Here is an 18,661-nt window from a genome sequence, read left to right as displayed (position 1 = left end):
TTTCTGCTGGAGTCTTACCTTCCGTACCAGGAGTCAGAAAATTTAAAGTAAATAAGACTAAATGTAATTTTGATTGAGATGGTAGTTGGCCTTCTATACCCCCTTTTTGTTTTTTTCAACATGCGTTGTAATGTTTGATGTTCCTGCTCTATAATGCCTTGTTCTCTAGGATTATAAGGAATTTCTGTTTTATGGGTTATAGCCCAAAGCTGTAAGAAATTTTGAAAAGCATGACTAGTATAAGCAGGTCCATTGTTTTTAATTGTTTAGGTAGTCCCATATGAGCAAATGATGACAGACAATGTCACCGTACATGACCAGCTGTGTCACCTGTTTGGCATGTAGCATGCAGCATATGAGAATAAGTGAAATAAATTAAGCAGTTCTGGGTCTAGTGTACTTTTAGCTGTAGCAGTTTCTATGCGACTGGCTACATTTACAACATAAGCTGAATCACAGACAATGTTGACAGGATCTGAAGCTGCGAGCTGTAAAACCTGAATGACTGCAGTTAGCTCTGAGTGTTGAGCTGAAATCCCAGAGGTCATTATTGTTTTAGGACCTTTTTGGAATAACAAATACTGGAGAATTCCAGGGGCTGACTTTTCTACATGTCCTGCTCTTTTACCAACAGATGAAGTTGATCTAGCTTCTTTTGTGTTAGGGACCATTGATCCACCCACACAGGTTGGTCACTGAGCCATTCTAATGGTAAGGCAGTGGGCGAAGGAGAAATATCAAATATCAATGACCCCTGTCAGAAGTCCTAACGCTTTTCTATCTGTTTTTCCAGTTACTGATATTGGGTTAGGATTTCATTGTAGAAATTTCCCTAAACCTTTTTCACTCTGATATCCCATGTTCTTCAACATTTTAAATCCTGGGTTATCAAAGTTTTCATTTGTAAGTCTCCTATCCCATGCTGTAAGTCTGGACCCCATAAATTGATGGCTATATTTGCAACAGAAGGCTGCAAAGTCCAGAGCGAGCTGAAGGTTGTAAAAGTTCTTTAATAAATAAACAGAGTAACCTGATAGGCTGGGTGTGGTGGCTCATGCCTGTAATCCCAGCACTTTGGGAGGCCAAGGAGGGCAGATCACAAGGTCAGGAGATCGAGACCATCCTGGCTAACATGCTGAAACCCCTGTCTCTACTAAAAATACAAAAAATTAGTCAGGTATGGTGGTGGGTGCCTGTAGTCCCAGCTACTCGGGTGGCTGAGGCAGGAGAATGGTGTAAACCCAGGAGATGGAGCTTGCAGTGATCCCAGTTCGCACCACTGCACTCCAGCCTGGGCGACAGAGCGAGACTCTGTCTTAAATAAATAAATACATAAATAAACAAACAGAGTAACCTTAGCTCTTTGAGTGCTAGTAAACTCACATTGAGTGATTGAATTATGTGGTCTCTACTAGCCTGCTGCTTTTCCATGTTTACTAGACCCATCAGTAAACAGTGTTAAAGCGTTAGGTATGGGGGAGTGCAATACCGCTTCGAATTGCCTTTTACTTAAAGGAATCCTGATGATATCAGGGTCATAACTTAGCATTTGACTGCATTAATCATTAAGATTGCTAGCTGAAATAAATAATACTTTTTTTTTTTTTTTTTTTTTTTGAGAGGGAGTCTGGCTCTGTCTCCCAGGCTGGAGTGCAGTGGCTGGATCTCAGCTCACTGCAAGCTCCGCCTCCCGGGTTTACGCCATTCTCCTGCCTCAGCCTCCAGAGGAGCTGGGACTACAGGCGCCCGCAACCTCGCCCGGCTACTTTTTTGTATTTTTAGTAGAGACGGGGTTTCACCATGTTAGCCAGAATGGTCTCGATCTCCTCAACTCGTGATCCGCCCGTCTCGGCCTCCCAAAGTGCTGGGATTACAGGCTTGAGCCACCGCGCCCGGCCAGATCTTTTAGGATATATAGCTAGGAGTTGAATAGCTGGGTCACAGGGGAATTCTAAGTTCACCTTTTTTTTAGGTACAGCCATACTGTTTTACACAGTGGCTGCATTTACATTCTCTACAGCAATGCACAAGGATTGCCATTTCTCTATGTCCTCATCCACACTTATTACACACTTATTACAATTTTTTTTTTTTTTTTGAGACAGAGTCTCACTCTGTCTCCCACGCTGGAGTGCAGTGGCACAATCACAGCTCACTGCAGCCTTGACTTGCCTGGCTCAAGTGATCATCCCAACTCAGCTCCCCAGATAACTGGAACTATAGGTGCTAAGATGAGACTACAGGTCTGACCCCTGCTTTCCATCATAGCCTGAACTAGATTTCTAGATTTTCAGGTTTACTTTGGGACGCCCTTAGCCTAGAAGGGAATCCTTCAGTTTAGGAGAGAGGGGTGGCCTTTAAATTTTATTTTTGGTTTACACATAGAATAGTTGGAATGGGACGTGATTTGATATATGTAGAAAATCTGTCAAAGTCAGAGACCCATTGGATTACCTTATGGAGAAAAGGTTTATGAATTTGACAATTTATGTCAGTCAATTTAAACTGACTCCAGGTGAGTTTCCTGCTGGTGAAAACGAAGGTCTGGGGCTGGGTGCGGTGGCCTCATCTCTACAAAAACACAAACTTAGCCAGGCATGATGGCGGCTGCCTATAGTCCCAGCTACTTGGGAGACTGAGGCGGGAGAATTGCTTGAACCTGGGAGGTGGAGGTTGCAGTGAGTGGAGATCACGCTATTGCACTCCAGTCTGGGTGACAGAGCGAGACTCCGTCTCAAAAAAAAAAAAGGAAAAAGAAAATGAAGGTCTGGAAGGAGAGAGAGAGTGTTGCCACACTATGCAGAGGGGACAGGAAGGCATGTTGGGAGCCTAGAGTTAAATCCTTCAGTGTTCTGGCCTCATCACCAGGTTGTGATCGGCTCTGGGGCTCTATTTCAGCAGTCAGAATCTGGCTCCCAAGTTAAGAATCGGTTTAACCTCCTGAATAGGGGGTTTCCTGCTGAACTGTAGCTGAAACACTGCTTCTCTGAGCTAGTTCATATTTTTGCTTTTCTTCTGTTTTGATTCCTTTATAGAATATTGCTGCCATATAATTCCAGTTTTTCCACACATTTAACAATTTTATTCCATTGTTGCCGTGTTTTTATTTTCTTGGTGAAAACGAGTAGACTCCTGGGAGCGGTGGCTCACGCCTGTAATCCCAGCACTTTGGGAGGCCGAGGGAGACGGATCACGAGGTCAGGAGATTGAGACCATCCTGGCCAACACGGTGAAACCCCGTCTCTACTAAAAATACAAAAATTAGCTGGGTGTGGTGGTGCGTGCCTGTAATCCCAGCTACTTAGGAGGCTGAGGAACGAGAATCTCTTGAATTCAGGAGGTGGAGGTTGCAGTGAGCCGAGATCGCGCCACTGCACTCCAGCCTGGCGGCAGAGAGAGACTATGTAAAAAAAAAAAAAAAAAAAAAACAGAAATCAGAAATTAGGTGGGAGAAAGGCTTGGCCATGCAGCCAGCAGCCTCATCCTAAATTCGTGATCCCTGGAGGACATCAGATCCCCTCTCCTACTGCAATGTGGCCTCGGCTCCCCTCCTGCTCAGAGGCCAGGGGATGACTTCACTGGACAGTGAGTCTGGAATTCCCTGCACACAGTGTGACCCCCAGTCCAGGAGGAAGAAGCAGGAAGGGCTCGTAGACTACTGGCAGGGAATTCTTCTTAAATGCAAATATTCCCTGGGAAGGGTCGGGTCACTGCCCAGGGAGCAACACCCCCACCCCGCCCGCCCGCCCGCCTTCCCGCCCGGTGCCAAGGGCTGTGTCTGGAACCAGTTCATCTGGCTCCACTCAGCACTGGGAGATCACTTCTTCTGTCACTCCTTATCCAGGGGGCGGGACCTGGAGCACTATCCAGTCAGAGCCGCCGGGCGGGGCCGTGAGAACTGTCAATCAGGCGCCTAGTGGGCTGGAGGATGCGAGCTTGAAAAAAGCCCGCGGCGTCTTCTCTGCCCGCTGCGCTTGGCTCTCTGCTCGGTTGCGCTGGGAGCTGTACTGGCAGCTGGAGGTAGAGTTAGGAACGGGACACCGCGAAAGCCGGGATATGGTGAGTGTCCGAGGCTGGGGTTCCCGAGACGGGGTACGGCTGGTTGTAACCGGCCGGAACCGGCTGTGGCGGGACCCAGACCTCGCCGCCGTTGTCTCTGGGGTCTGAGGACCCGAGTGTCCTGGCGCAGCTCGGTCCTCGGTCCCCTCGGCCTCAGTGTGGGTCTGGGCCTGCAGCCGGGACCCTGGGCGTCCTGTCCGGTCCCTGCGCGGCAACTGCGGCCCCGGCTCCGGAGCCCTCTTCTGGGCAGCTCCGCGTCCGCAGCCCCGCGTCTCCCCAGATTGTGCGGGGACACGGGAGGGTCATGGGGGGAATCCGCCTCGGGTGGTGTGGGGTTCGTGTGGAAGGAGCAGCGGTCTGTGGGGTCCCCAGTTCCTCCTTTGTCTCCAAGCAGCTCGGGTTTTACTGAGATATCCAGATATATAAGAAGCAGGGTCTCAAATCTGCAACTGTGATTCCCTGGCCTAGCGTCTCCTAGGGCTGCCAGCAAATCCCTGGATTTCCAGATCCCGCTCCGCGTTTTAGAGCTGGCCTCCTCTCTTCAGTTCACCACAATGTCAACTCTTCGTCCCCCAGGCTTTGTTTCAAACACAGCCGTATATATATATACTGTGTGTGTATATGTATGTGTGTGTGTGTGTGTGTGTATATATATATATATATTTTTTTTTTTTTTCGAGACGGAGTCTCGCTCCGTCGCCAAGGCTGGAGTGCAGTGGCACAGGCACAATCTCGGCTCACTGAAACCCCCGCCTCCCGGGTTCAAGCGATTTTCCAGTCTCAGCCTCCCGAGTAGCTGCGATTACAGGCGCCCGCCACCACGGGCGGCTAGTTTATGTATTTTTAGTAGAGAAGGGGTTTCACCGTGTTGGCCAGGCTGGTCTCAAACTCCTAACCTCAGGTGATCCACCCTCCTCAGCCTCCCAAAGTGCTGGGATGACAGGCATGAGCCACTGCAACCGGCCTCACACGTTATATATATATATATATATATGTGTGTGTGTGTGTGTGTGTGTGTGTGTGTGTGTATATTTTGTTTTTGGTGGAGACGGAGTCCCACTCTGTTGCCCAGGCTGGAGTGCAGTGGCATAATGTTGGCTCACTGCAGTCTCTGCCTCGCAGACTCATTCTCCTGCCTCAGCCTTCCGAGTAGCCGGGACTACAGGCGCGTGCCACCATGCCCGGCTAATTTTTCTATTTTAGTAGAAACGGGGTTTTCACCATGTTAGTAGGCTGGGCTCGAACTCCTGATCTCAGGTGATCCGCCCGTCTAGGCCTCCCAAAGTGCTGGGATTACAGGTGTGAGTCATGGCGCCTGGCCACACACAATAGTTTAATGGGCTTTTATTTTATTTTATTTTTTTAAGAGGGCAAAATGTGGCTCTTTTTGTAAAGATTTGTTTTGTGTTTGTGAACATTTCACATTTGAGGAAGTCGAGAAAAACCACCTGACACTCTGCTGTAAACAATCTTTATGCCTCTCCTCCTTTTATCTACCCGAGGCACGGACACCTTCTGAGAATGTCTTTGGGTTGAGATTTATCTTCGGAAACTTTACAGGGCATGTGTCCTCAACTCACCCTCCATCTTATCCTGGTCCTGGGTTTCGGAACTGCCTGGGGCTGACCGAAGATGCCCACAGCTGCCACGTTTCTTGGAGGGTGGGTCACTCCTCCCAGAGGACAACCTGAGGCTTGGAGTTGGGGCTTCCCAGGAGAGGAGCTGGGTGCCCTGGGGTGGGAGGAGTCGCCTGGTATTCCCCTCCCTAAAAAGCTAATCCTGGGCCAGGAACCGTCTCTCACACCTGTAATCCCACCACTTTGGGAAGCCGAGGCAGGTGGATCTTTTGAGTCCAGGAGTTCGAGACCAACCTAGGCAACATGGCGAAACCCTGTCTCTACTAAAAATACAAAAAAAACCTAGCCGGGCGTGCATGGTGGTGCGTGCCTCTAGTCCCACCTCCTGGGGAGGCTGAGGTGGGAGGATCACCTGAGCCAGGGAGGTCAAAGCTGCAGTCAGCCGTGATCGCACCACTGCACTCCGGCCTGGGCAACTGGAGTGAGACCCAGTCTCAAAAAAAAAAAAAAAAGCTCTAATCCCCTAGGACACTCAGCTTTTCTTCCCCAACCCTAGATACCATTCCTTGGGGACACTTGGCTTATCAGCCAATTGGATGGTGGTATTGAGGGGACAGGACAGAAATGATTCCTGTTTTCCGGATGCTCCCAGAATAGTGAAGGGAGAAAACTATTCCTAAAAACAGGAAAACCCTCCCCGCTGAGATGGTGCAAGAACATGAAAAGCAAAATGCACTTTAGGAACACAGGGGACACACACAACGTGTCTTCTCCTGGGAGGGTGGTCACTGAGCACTTCAGTGAGCAGGATGGGGGGATATCGCTGGTGACAGGATGATACGATGTGACACTGGAGTCAGACTTGTCTGTGTTCTCGGTCCTTACTGTCTCTCTTTGGGCTCGTCATCTTACAAAGACTGGTTCACCTATTTCAGCTTCAGATGAATTCTCTACTTTCTGGAAGCTTTTCAACTATCTTTCAGTTGTCCATTTCTAGTTTAAATCTAATATGATTTGATTGCATACTTTATAGCATTTCTATTCAATTTGTTAAGGCATATTTTATGCTTCCAGTGTAGTTTACTTTGGTGAATATTTCATGTGAGCTTGAGAGGAGTGTGTACTCTGCTGGTGTTGAATGAAGGATTCTATAAATACATATCAATTAAATGCAGTTGATTAATTGATACAGTTTGGCTGTGTCCCCACCCAAATCTCATTTTGAACTGTAGTTCCCATAATCCCCACCTGTTGTGGAAGGGACCTGGTGGAGATAATTAAATTATGGGGGTGGTTTTCCCCATCCTGTTCTGGTGACAGTGAGTTGTTTCTCATGAGATCTGATGGTTTTGTAAGGGGCTCCCTTCTTCGCTGGGCACTGGTTCTTCTCCTTCCTGCCACCATGTGAAGAAGGATGTGTTTGCTTCCCCTTCCACCATGATTATAAGTTTCCTAAAGCATGTCTTTATTAGCTGCATGAGAATGGACTAATACATTATTGATGCTGTTGAGTTTAGCTATATCATTAGTGATTTTTTTTTGCTGTATTGACCTATTATTTATTGATAGAGGTGAACTGTTGGCTTCCAACTATAATTTTGGATTTGTATATTTTGTCTTATAGTTTTATGTTTTTGTCTTGTATCTTGATGTTATATTGTGTGGGCATAGATATAGGTAATAAAGATTGTAATACCTTACGTCTTTATTTTTTTTTTCTTTTTGAGACAGATCCCTATCTTTCTGCCAGGCTGGAGTGCAGTGGCACAATCACAGCTCACTGCAGCTTCAACCTCCCAGTGCCCAGGCTCAAGTGATCCTCCAGCCTCAGCCTCCTGAGTAGCTGGTACTACATGCGTGCACCATGATGCCTAGCTAATTTTTGTATTTTGTTTTTGTTTGTTTGTAGAGACAAGGCTTCGCTGTGTTGCCCAGGCTGGCCTCAAGCTCCTGGACTCAAGCAGTCTGCTCACCTTGGCCTCCCAAAGTGCTGGGATTATAGGTGTGAGCCACTGCGCCTGGTCCTGTTATGTCTTCTTGCAGGATTGACCTCTTCACTGTTACAAAATCTCTTTTACAAGACAATTATGGCCGGGCGTGGTAGCTCACACCTGTAATCCCAGCACTTTGGGAGGCCAAGGCAGGTGGATCACCTGAGGTCAGGAGATCGAGACCAGCCTGGCCAACACGGCGAAACCCCCATCTCTACTAAAAATACAGAAAATAGCCAAGCGTGGTGGCAGGTGCCTGTAATCCCAGATACTTGGGAGGCTCAGGCAGGAGAATCACTTAAACCCAGGAGGCAGAGGTTGCAGTGAGCCGAGACTGCACCATTGCACTCCAGCCTGAGCAACAGAGTGAGACTCCATCTCAAAAAAAAAAAAGAAAAAAAAAAGCAAGCCCAAGGAAATTATGAGGAAAATTCCTTGCCATTTTCCTTGATCTAAAATGTGATTTGTCTGAGTTTTATAAAACTATTGCACATTTCTTTTGATTAGTGTTAGAATGGCTATTTTTTTTTTAAGAATGGCTTATCTTTTTACATACCCTTTTATTTAATCTATTCATATCTTTTTGTTTGAGATGATTTTGTTGTACACATTACTGAGACTTGTTTAATCTACTGTGTCAATTTCTGTCTCTTTTTTGTGTATATAAATAACAGACATTTAAGTGGTAATTGATGTAATTGTATTAATATATATATGTTCTCTGTTTGTTGTACTTGGTTTTTTTCTTTCTTTCTTTCTTTTTTTTTTTTTGAGACGGAGTTTCGCTCTTGTTGTCCAGGCTGGAGTGCATTGGTGTGATCTCAGCTCACTGCAACCTCTGCCTCCCACGTTCAAGTGATTCTCCTGCCTCATCCTCCCGAGTAACTGGGATTTCAGGCATGCGCCACCACACCCAGCTACTTTTGTATTTTTTAGTAGAGACGGAGTTTCTCCATGTTGGTTAGGCTGGTCACAAACTCCCGACCTCAGGTGATCCGTCCACCTCGACTTTCCAAAGTGGTGGGATTACAGGTGTGCGCCCACTGTGCCTGGCCTTGTTTTCTATTTTTAAAACTTTCTCTTTTTCTACCTTCTGTAGTTTTTGCTTGCTTGTTTGTTTTTTTGAGATAGAGTCTCGTTGTGTTGCCAGCCTGGAGTGTAGTGGCATGATCTCATCTCACTGCAACCTTCGCCTCCTCCTGGGTTCAAACGATTCTCATGCCTCAGTCTCCTGAGTAGCTGGTATTACAGGCATGCACCACCATGCCCAGCTAATTTTTTGTGTATTTATTTATTGGAGACAGAGTTTTGCCCTGTTGCCCAGGCTGGAGTGCAGTGGCATGATATCGGCTCACCACAACCTCCGCCTCCCGGGTTCAAGTGATTTTCCTGCCTCAGCCTCCCAAGTAGCTGGGATTACAGGCATGTGCCACCATGCCCAGCTAATTTTGTATTTTTAGTTGAGATGGGTTTCTCCATGTTGGTCAGTCTGGTCTCGAACTCCTGACCTCAGGTGATCCACCTGCCTCAGCCTCCCAAAGTGCTGGGATTACAGGCGTGAGCCACTGTGCCCGGTAGTAACTTTTTCAAAGTATGTTTACAGAGACTTACTCCCTGTCCTCTGTAGTCCATGAAGCCTCTGTTCCTTTAACTTGTGTTCATCTAGTGTTTCGAGAGAGAGGTTTCCTGAATGCTAGGAGCTAAAATAAAACAGACCCGGCCAGGTGTGGTGGCTCACGCCTGTAATCCCAGTGCTTTGGGAGGACAAGATGGGTGGATCACCTGAGGTCAGGAGTTCGAGGCCAGCCTGGCCAACATGGTGAAACCCTGTCTCTACTAAAAGTACAAAAATTAGCCGGGCATGGTGGTGGGACCCTGTAATCCCAGCTACTGGGGAGACTGAGGCCAGAGAATTGCTTGAACCTGGCAGGCGGAGGTTGTGGTGAGCCGAGATCGCACCACTGCACTCTAGCCTGGGCAGCAAGAGCAGAACTTTGTCTCAAAAACACAAACAAACAAACAAAAATAAAAGAGACCCAAACCTGACCGCTTCCAGGCTTTGTGGATGGCTTTCTCTTGCAGCATTCCTTGAACACTCAGACAGACTGTGTTTTTTTTTTTTTTAAGATGGAGTCTTGCTCTGTCGCCAGGGCTGGAGTGCAGTGGTGGGATCTCAGCTCACTGCAAGCTCCGCCTCCTGGGTTTACGCCATTCTCCTGCCTCACCCTCCCGAGTAGCTGGGACTACAGGCGCCCGCCACCTCGCCCGGCTAGTTTTTTGTATTTTTAGTAGAGACGGGGTTTCACCATGTTAGCCAGGATGGTCTCGATCTGCTGACCTCGTGATCCGCCTGTCTCGGCCTCCCAAAGTGCTGGGATTACAGGCTTGAGCCACCGCAACTGGCCGGTGTGTTGAATATTATAGTTTCAAAATCCTTCATGTATGTTAGGTAAGCTGTCACTTTCTGGTTTAGAAGATTTTTAGCGTTTTTAGACATTTGTTACCTCCATTCGTTTTGTTTAAGTAGCTTTTATTGACTACTAAGAGGTCTGTTTTAATGATTTAGGGAATTTTATAAATATTCATGAGAGATGACACCTTGGTGACATGAAGTTCTTTTTTTTTTTTTTTTTTTTAAGGTGGAGTCTTGCCCTTGTTGCCCAGATTGGAGTGCAATGGCGCGGTCTCAGCTCACTGCAACCTTTGCCTCCCAGGTTCGAACGATTCTCCTGCCTCAGCCTCCTGAGTAGCTGGGATTACAGGCACCTGCCATCACGCCCGGCAAATTTTTGTATTTTTAGTAGAGACGGGGTTTCACCATGTTGTCCAGGCTGGTCTCAAACTCCTGGCCTGGTGATCTGCCCGCCTCAGCCTCCCAAAGTGCTGGGATTACAGGTGTGTGAGCCACTGTGCCCGGCTGACATGCAGTTCTTTAGAATAACGTGTACAGGGCCGGGCGCGGTGGCTCAAGCCTGTAATCCCAGCACTTTGGGAGGCCGAGACGGGCGGATCACGAGGTCAGGAGATCGAGACCATCCTGGCTAACACAGTGAAACCCCGTCTCTACTAAAAAATACAAAAAAACTAGCCGGGCGAGGTGGCGGGCGCCTGTAGTCCCAGCTACTCGGGAGGCTGAGGCAGGAGAATGGCGTGAACCGGGAGGCGGAGCTTGCAGTGAGCAGAGATCCGGCCACTGCACTCCAGCCTGGGCGGCAGAGCAAGACTCCGTCTCAAAAAAAAAAAAAAAAAAAAAAAAAAGAATAACGTGTACAATTTTTCCATCTTTCATTCTCCTTTGATGTTACCTAATAAAATATTTAAATATTTCCTTTAGGATGATGAAATACATTTCATTGACCTTATGTTACACTTCATCAAATTTAGTTTACAGTAAACCAGTTGCCAGCTTCCAGATGTTCTCTTATTGTAATCACATAGAATGGGCTAAATCCCCCAAGTAACAAGTGTTGATAGAACATGTGAAATGTTACGTACCGAGGTCGCTCATTAGACGCTTAGTGCCCAGAGTGTTTTTTCATGGCCATCTTAGTCTGTTTTATGTTAGTTAGAATAGACTACCTGAAATTGGGTAATATACAAGAAATGATATTTGTTTCATACAATTCTGGAGTTTGGGACATCTAAGGGCACGGTGGCGCATCTGGTGAAAGCCTTCTTGCTGGTGGGGACTCTTCACCATCTGAGGTAATGGAGGGAGGGTATTCCTAGGGGAGGGGGTGATTGTGCTAGCTTAGGGGTCTCTTCCTCTTCTTCTGAGGCCACCAGTCTTACTCCCAGGTTATCTCAATAACTCATTAACCCTTTCATCCATCAATGAATGAACCCATTCATGAGGCAGAGCCCTCATGACACAGTCAGCTCTTCAAGGCCCTACTTTGCAATACGACACCTCAGGGATGAAGCTTCAGTGTGAGTTTTGGAGGGGACAAACATTGAAACCTAGCAGTGGCCGATCAGGTGTGCCTCTCTCTGCTGATTATGTCACAAAATTTCAAACTCCCAGAAGCAAGATGGAAATTAAACAAATACCATTTTATTTATTTATTTACTTATTTAGATATTTTTCAATTTAATTTGAGACAGGATCTCGCTCTGTCACCCAGAATGGAGTTCACTGTCACACTCATAGCTCACTGCAGCCTCAACATCCTGGACTCAAGCAATCCTCCCAGCTCAGCTTCCCTAGTAGCTGGGACTATAGGCGTGTGCCATTATGCCTGGATAATTTTTGTATGTTTTGTAGAGATGGGGTTTCACCATGTTGCTCAGGCTTGTCTTGAACTCCTGAGCTCAAGCAGTCCACTCATCTCAGCCTCCCAAAGTACTGGCATTACAGGCATGAGCCACTATGCCCAGTGGCAAATATTACATTGTTTGAATAAATAGTTTAGGCACACAGCTCCTTTTCTTTGTTAGGTTGGTGCAGCTCTCCTTAAATCTAGCTCCGAGATACCATCATAGTCCAACTTGCTAAATATAAACATGCGTGGGGATATGTTGTCTCAGAACTGCTAATATTGGTCTCTTGCAGACAACACATACTAGGACTTTGTCATGAGAGTTAGTATAGACCCACTAGACAGAAAGACACTAGAGGTGATCCGGGCAGCGTATCTCACTCCCTGAAATCACGAATGAGAGGCTTGTCCATATTGGCTGTTACTTTACTGAATATGTTTCAATTCTAGCATCAGAATTGCTGTGTTGGAGAAAGTGAATATAGACAGAGGATAAAAGTCTGATGACCAAGTCATTGAATAAATGTTTGGAGTCTATAGCATTGTGTGAACTTCCTCTAAAGTGAGTGTAGATTCCTAGTGCTGTCAGTCTGAGCCTTCCTTCTCTGCCATGTGGGATGTTTCAGAACTCAGTGATCTTTGAGGATGTGGCTGTGAACTTCACCCAGGAGGAGTGGGCTTTGCTGGATCCTTCACAGAAGAATCTCTACAGAGATGTGATGCGGGAAATCATCAGGAACCTAATGTCTGTAGGTAAGGATGACAGCATTTCTTCACTTAGTCAATTACAGAACAAGTATTTCTTGGTCATCAACAATGCTCAATGATTTGGAACATGGTAGGGAATACAGTAGACTGGCTAGGTGCAGTGGCTGACGCCTGCAATCTTAGCACTTTGGGAGGCCAAGGTGAGCGGATCACTTGAGGTCAGGAGTTCGAGACCAGCCTGGCCAACATTATGAAACCCTGTCTCTACTAAAAATACAAAAATTAACCATGCGTGGTAGTGTATGCCTGTAGTCTCAGCTACTCAGGAGGCTGAGGTGGGAGAACTACTTGAACCTGGTGGGCAGAGGTTGCAGTGAGCCAAGATTGTGCCACTGCACTCCAGTCTGGGCCACAGAGCAAGACTCCATCTGGAAAAAAAAAAAATACAGTAGACCCTTGAACAAAGTGGGTGTCAGAGACTCTTAACCTCTGCACAGTTGATGATCTGGGATCTGGTTTTAACTTTTGACTTTATAAAAAGTTAAATGTTGGCTGGATGCGGTGGCTCACACCTGTAATCCCAGCACTTTGGGAGACCGAGGCAGGCGGATCCCTTGAGGTCAGGAGTTCGAGACCAGCCTGGCCAACATGGTGAAACCCCATCTCTATCTCTACTAAAAATACAAAAAAATTAGCTGAGCATGGTGTCGGACGCCTGTAATCCCAGCTACTCAGGAGGCCGAGACAGGAGAATTGCTTCAACCTGGGAGGTGGAGGTTGCAGTGAGCTGAGATCGTGCCACTGTACTCCAGCCTGGGCAATGAGAGTGAAACTCTGTCTCAAATTTTAAAAAAAAGCTAAACGTTAATAGCCTATTGTTGACTGGAAGCTTTATCAATAACATAACCAGTCAATTAATACATATTTTGTGTGTTGGTGTGTATGTGTAAGTGTATATGAGGACAGTGTCTCACTTTGTTACTCAGGCTGGAGTGTAGGGACATGGTCATAGCTCACTACAACTTAGAACTCCTGGGGTTAAGCAATCTTCCTGCCTCAGACTCTTGAGTAGCTAGGATTGCAGGCAAGTACCACCATGCTGGGCTGATTTTTAAATTATTTTTTGTGGAGATGGGGGTCTTGCTATGTTGCCCAGGCTGGTCTCAAACTCAGCCTCAAGCAGTGTTGCAGGAACTCAGGGACCCCGAATGGAGGGACAGGCTGAAGCTGCGGCAGAAGAACATAAATTGTGAAGATTTCATGGACATTTATTAGTTCCCCAAATTAATACTTTTATAATTTCTTTCTTTCTTTTTTTTTTTTTTTGAGGCAGAGTCTCGCTCTGTCGCCCGGACTGGAGTGCAGTGGCCAGATCTCAGCTCACTGCAAGCTCCGCCTCCCAGGTTTACGCTATTCTCCTGCCTCAGCCTCCCAAGTAGCTGGGACTACAGGCGCCCGCCACTTTGCCCGGCTAGTTTTTTGTATTTTTTAGTAGAGACGGGGTTTCACCATGTTAGCCAGGATGGTCTCGATCTCCTGACCTCATGATTCGCCCGTCTCGGCCTCCCAAAGTGCTGGGATTACAGGCTTGAGCCACCGCGCCCGGCCAACAATACTTTTATAATTTCTTATGCCTGTCTTTACTGCAGTCTCTGAACATAAATTGTGAAGATTTCATGGACACTTATCACTTCCCCATCAATGCCCTTGTGATTTCCTATGCCTGTTTTTAATCTCTTAATCCTGTCATCTTCATAAGCTGAGGAGGATGTATGTCATCTCAGGACCCTGTGATGATTGCATTAACTGCACAAATCGTTTGTAGAGCATGTGAACTATATGAAATCTGGGCACCTTGAAAAAAGGAACAGGATAACAGCAATGTTAAGGGAACAAGGGAGATGGCCTTGGACTCTTGACTACCGGTGAGCCGGACGGAACAGAGCCATATTTCTCTTCTTTCAAAAGCAAATAGGAGAAATATCCCTGAATTCTTTTTCTCAGGAACATCGCTGAGAAAGAGAATGCGCCCTGAGGGTAGGTCTATAAACAGTGCCCTTGGAGGTGGCTGTCGCTTAGGGTCGAAGCTGAAGGGATAAAATAAGCCCCGGTCTCCTGTAGCGCTCCCAGGCTTATTAGGACAAGGAAATTCCTGCCTAATAAATTTTGGTCAGACAGGCTGTCTGCTCTCAAACCCTGTCTCCTGATAAGATGTTATCAATGACAGGCCGGGTGCGGTGGCTCAAGCCTGTAATCCCAGCACTTTGGGAGGCCGAGACGGGCGGATCATGAGGTCAGGAGATTGAGACCATCCTGGCTAACACGGTGAAACCCCGTCTCTACTAAAAAGTACAAAAAACTAGCCGGGCGAGGTGGCGGGCGCCTGTAGTCCCAGCTACTCAGGAGGTTGAGGCAGGAGAATGGAGTGAAGCCGGGAGGCGAAGCTTGCAGTGAGCTGAGATCCGGCCACTGCACTCCAGCCTGGGCGACAGAGCAAGACTCCGTCTCAAAAAAAAAAAAAAAAAAAAGATGTTATCACTGACAATGCCTGCCGAAACTTCATTAGCAATTTTAATTTCACCCCATCCTGTGGTCCTGTGATCTCACCCTGCCTCCACTTGCTTTGTGATATTCTATTACCCTGTGAAGCATGTGATCTCTGTGACCCACACCCTATTGGTACACTCCCTCCCCTTTTGAAAATCGCTGATAAAAACTTGCTGGTTTTATAGCTCGGAGAGCATCACGGAACCTGCTGGCATGTGATGTCTCCCCCGGACACCCAGCCTTAAAATTTCTCTCTTTTGTACTCTTTCCCTTTATTTCTCAGACCAGCCAAGATGGTTAGGGAAATAGAAAAGAACCCACGTTAACTATCGGGGGTGCATTCCCCCAATAAAGCAGTCCTCCTACCTCATCCCTAAGTGCTGGGATTATAGGTATAAACCACCATGCCTGGTCTGTTTGGTCTATTATATGTGGTATTCTTACAATAAAGTAAGCTAGAGAAAAGAAATGTTATAAAGAAAATCATGGCTGGGCGCAGTGGCTCAAGCCTGTAATCCCAGCACTTTGGGAGGCCGAGGCGGGTGGATCACGAGGTCAGGAGATCGAGACCATCCTGGCTAACACGGTGAAACCCCGTCTCTACTAAAAAATAGAAAAAACTAGCCAGGCGAGGTGGCGGGTGCCTGTAGTCCCAGCTACTCAGGAGGCTGAGGCAGGAGAATGGCATAAACCCGGGAGGCGGAGCTTGCAGTGAGCTGAGATCCGGCCACTGCACTCCAGCCTGGGGGACAGAGCAAGACTCCGTCTCAAAAAAAAGAAAAAAAAAAAAAAGAAAATCATAAGGAATTGAAAACATATTGACTGCTGATTAAGTGGATCATCCTAAAGGAATCCTTTCCATTGTTTTCACATTGAGTAGCCTGAAGAGGATAGGTTGGTCTTGTTCTCTCAGAGGTAGCAGAGGTTGAGAAAAGTTTGCATATGAGGAGACCTGTGCCATTCAAGCCCATTTTGTTCAAGGGTGAATAATACTTCGGTGAATAAGTCAGGCATGGCCATAGTGTCCCATGAACATAGAATCTAAAAATGTTTCTATAGTTTTGTAATCACTTACCATGACTTTTATGGCTCTACATTTTAGGAATAAAATGGGAAGACTGGAATTTTGAAGATCAGTACAAAAATTCTGGGAGAAATCCAAGGTAATTTGCACTACAACATGAAGCTGTATCCCTTGAGATAATGTTAGAATAATAGGAAATTATGTTTATTTACTTATGTATTCATTTATTTGAGACAGGGCTTACTCTGTCACAGAGGTTAGAGTGCAGTGGCATGATCATAGCTCACTGCAGCCTTAAACCCCTGGACTCAAGTCATCCTCCTTTCTTGGCCTCCCAGAATGCTAGGATTACAGGCATGAGCCACTGTGCCAATGGAAATTTAAAGAACAAGCAAACACAGTGAAGCAGCCCAGCTTCAAATTTGTTAATTTTTAGAATGTTTTCTCCAAAAATATATACATAAATGTGACATAGACATTCATTGTTTGCAAAATAGTTACCTTGGAAACAGTATTAAGAAACCCCATAGTGGCCAGATGTGGTGGCTCATGCTTGTAATCCCAGTACTTTGGAAGTCTGAATGGGAAGATTGCTTGAGCCCAGGAGTTTAAGACTGCACGGGCAATGCAGTGAGAATTCATCGCTACAAGAAATAAAAAATTAGCCAAGCGTGGTGGCGCATGCCTGTAGGCCCAGCTACTTGGGAGGCTGAGGTGGAAGGGTTGCCTGATCCTGGAAGGTGGAGGCTGCAGCAAACTGTGGTCATACCACTGCATTCCAGCCTGGGCAACAGAGTGAGACCCTGTTTCAGGAAAAAAAAAAAGAAAAAAGAGAAAGGAAACCACCTGGTAACATCACTGTTTTGATAATAGCTATAATAGAGCCCCTTTGCAGAGAATTCAGTCCACTCACTGACAGACAATTCAGACAGGGCATAAAGCCTACATTTCTCATGATAATTTAAAATATGCAAATCAAATGCTTGCTAATGTAAAATTATCAACAAATCCTTTGTAATGTGCTTCTTATTTTTTATAGAAATCATATGGCAGAGAGACTCTGTGAATGTAAAGATGGTCAATATGGAGAAACTTTCAGCCTGATTCCAGATGGTATAATGAACAAGAAGACTCTTCCTGGGGTAAAACCATGTGAAAACAATGTGTGTGGAGAAGGCAACATGGATCATTCATCTCTGAATTGCTACATCAGAGCTGACACTGGACACAAACCATATGAGTGTCAGGAACATGGAGAGAAGCCACATAAATGGAAGCAGTGTGTAAAAACCTTCAGCTGCCTCCATTCCTTCCAAACACATGAAAAGCCTGACAGTGGAGAGAAACCCTATGATTGCAAGGAATGGGAAAAAACCTTCGTTTGTCTCCAAACTGTTCAAAGATACAGGGTAATGCACAGTGGAGATGGACCTTATAAATGTAAGTTTTGTGGGAAAGGCTTTGATAATCTCAGTTTATATCTCACACATGAAAGATCTCATACTGGACAGAAGCCATATGAATGTAATGAATGTGGGAAAGCCTTTGGTCTTCCCAGCTCCTTTCATAGACATGAAAGAACGCACACCGGGGAGAAACCATATGAATGTAAGCAATGTGGGAAAGCCTTTCGTTGTTCTAGTTCCATTAAAAAACATGAAAGAATCCACTCTGGAGAGAAGCCCTATGAATGCAAGCAATGTGGGAAAGCCTTCGCTTCTTCCAGTTCCTTTCAATACCATGAAAGGACTCACACTGGAGAGAAACCCTGTGAATGTAAGCAATGTGGGAAAGCCTTTAATTGCTCCAGTCCATTAGAAAACATGCAAGAATTCACACTGGAGAGAAACCCTATGAATGTCAGGAATGTGGGAAAGCCTTCAGATATTCCAGTTCACTTCGAGTACATAAAAGAATTCACACTGGAGAGAAGCCATATGAATGTGAGGACTGTGGGAAAGCCTTCAGTCATCCCACGACCTTTCACAGGCATAAATTTACCCACACTGCAGAGAAACCTTATGAATGTCAGGCATGTGGAAAGCCTTCCGTTATCCTGTTGCTTTTCGTAGACATAAAATTACCCACACTGTGGAGAAACTTTGAGTGTAAGGAATGTGGGAAGGCCTTCTGTTATCACAGTTCCCTTCAAAGACATGAAAGGACTCACAGCAGAGAAAAGTTGTATGGATATAAAAATGTAAAGCCGGCGGGGTGTGGTGGCTGACGCCTGTAATCCCAGCACTTTGGGAGGCCAAGGCGGGTGGATCATGAGGTCAAGAGATTGAGACGATCACGGCCAACATGGTAAAACCCCACCTCTACTAAAAATAAAAAAATTAGCTGGGTGTGGTGGCATGCACCTGTAGTCCCAGCTACTTGGGAGGCTGAGGCAGGAGAATTGCTTGAACCTGGGAGGTGGAGCCTGCAGTGAGCCAAGATCGTGCCACTGCACTCCAGCCAGGTGATAGAGCGAGACTCCGTCTCAAAAAAAAA

The 18,661-nt window shown here is 46.3% G+C and overlaps 1 protein-coding gene across 1 annotated transcript; it reads left to right on the top strand.

Moving 5' to 3' along the window:
• Positions 1–3,569: 3,569 nt before the first annotated feature.
• On the top strand, positions 3,570–18,381 carry LOC117074180 (zinc finger protein 625-like). Its single transcript, XM_033195376.1, has 5 exons — positions 3,570–3,585; positions 3,845–4,059; positions 12,513–12,639; positions 16,244–16,304; positions 17,205–18,381. Exons 1-5 carry the CDS (start codon positions 3,570–3,572, stop codon positions 18,235–18,237), a joined length of 1,452 nt encoding a protein of 483 aa, XP_033051267.1. The 3' UTR covers positions 18,238–18,381.
• The last annotated feature ends 280 nt before the right edge of the window (positions 18,382–18,661 follow it).

The sequence above is a fragment of the Trachypithecus francoisi genome, unplaced genomic scaffold, assembly GCF_009764315.1.
Source record: "Trachypithecus francoisi isolate TF-2019V2 unplaced genomic scaffold, Tfra_2.0 Lachesis_group5, whole genome shotgun sequence".
NCBI classification, from domain to species: Eukaryota; Metazoa; Chordata; class Mammalia; order Primates; family Cercopithecidae; genus Trachypithecus; species Trachypithecus francoisi.
Note: the sequence above shows the minus strand (reverse complement) of the source record. Positions and strands in the feature narration are given on the sequence as shown.

What these genes read in the sequence shown, in the direction of transcription:
- LOC117074180 (XM_033195376.1), top strand. An exon ending in ACCGCGAAAGCCGGGATATG is followed by an intron (nt 4,060 to 12,512) that starts GTGAGTGTCCGA and finishes GGGATGTTTCAG; the next exon opens with AACTCAGTGATCTTTGAGGA. An exon ending in AATTCTGGGAGAAATCCAAG is followed by an intron (nt 16,305 to 17,204) that starts GTAATTTGCACT and finishes TATTTTTTATAG; the next exon opens with AAATCATATGGCAGAGAGAC.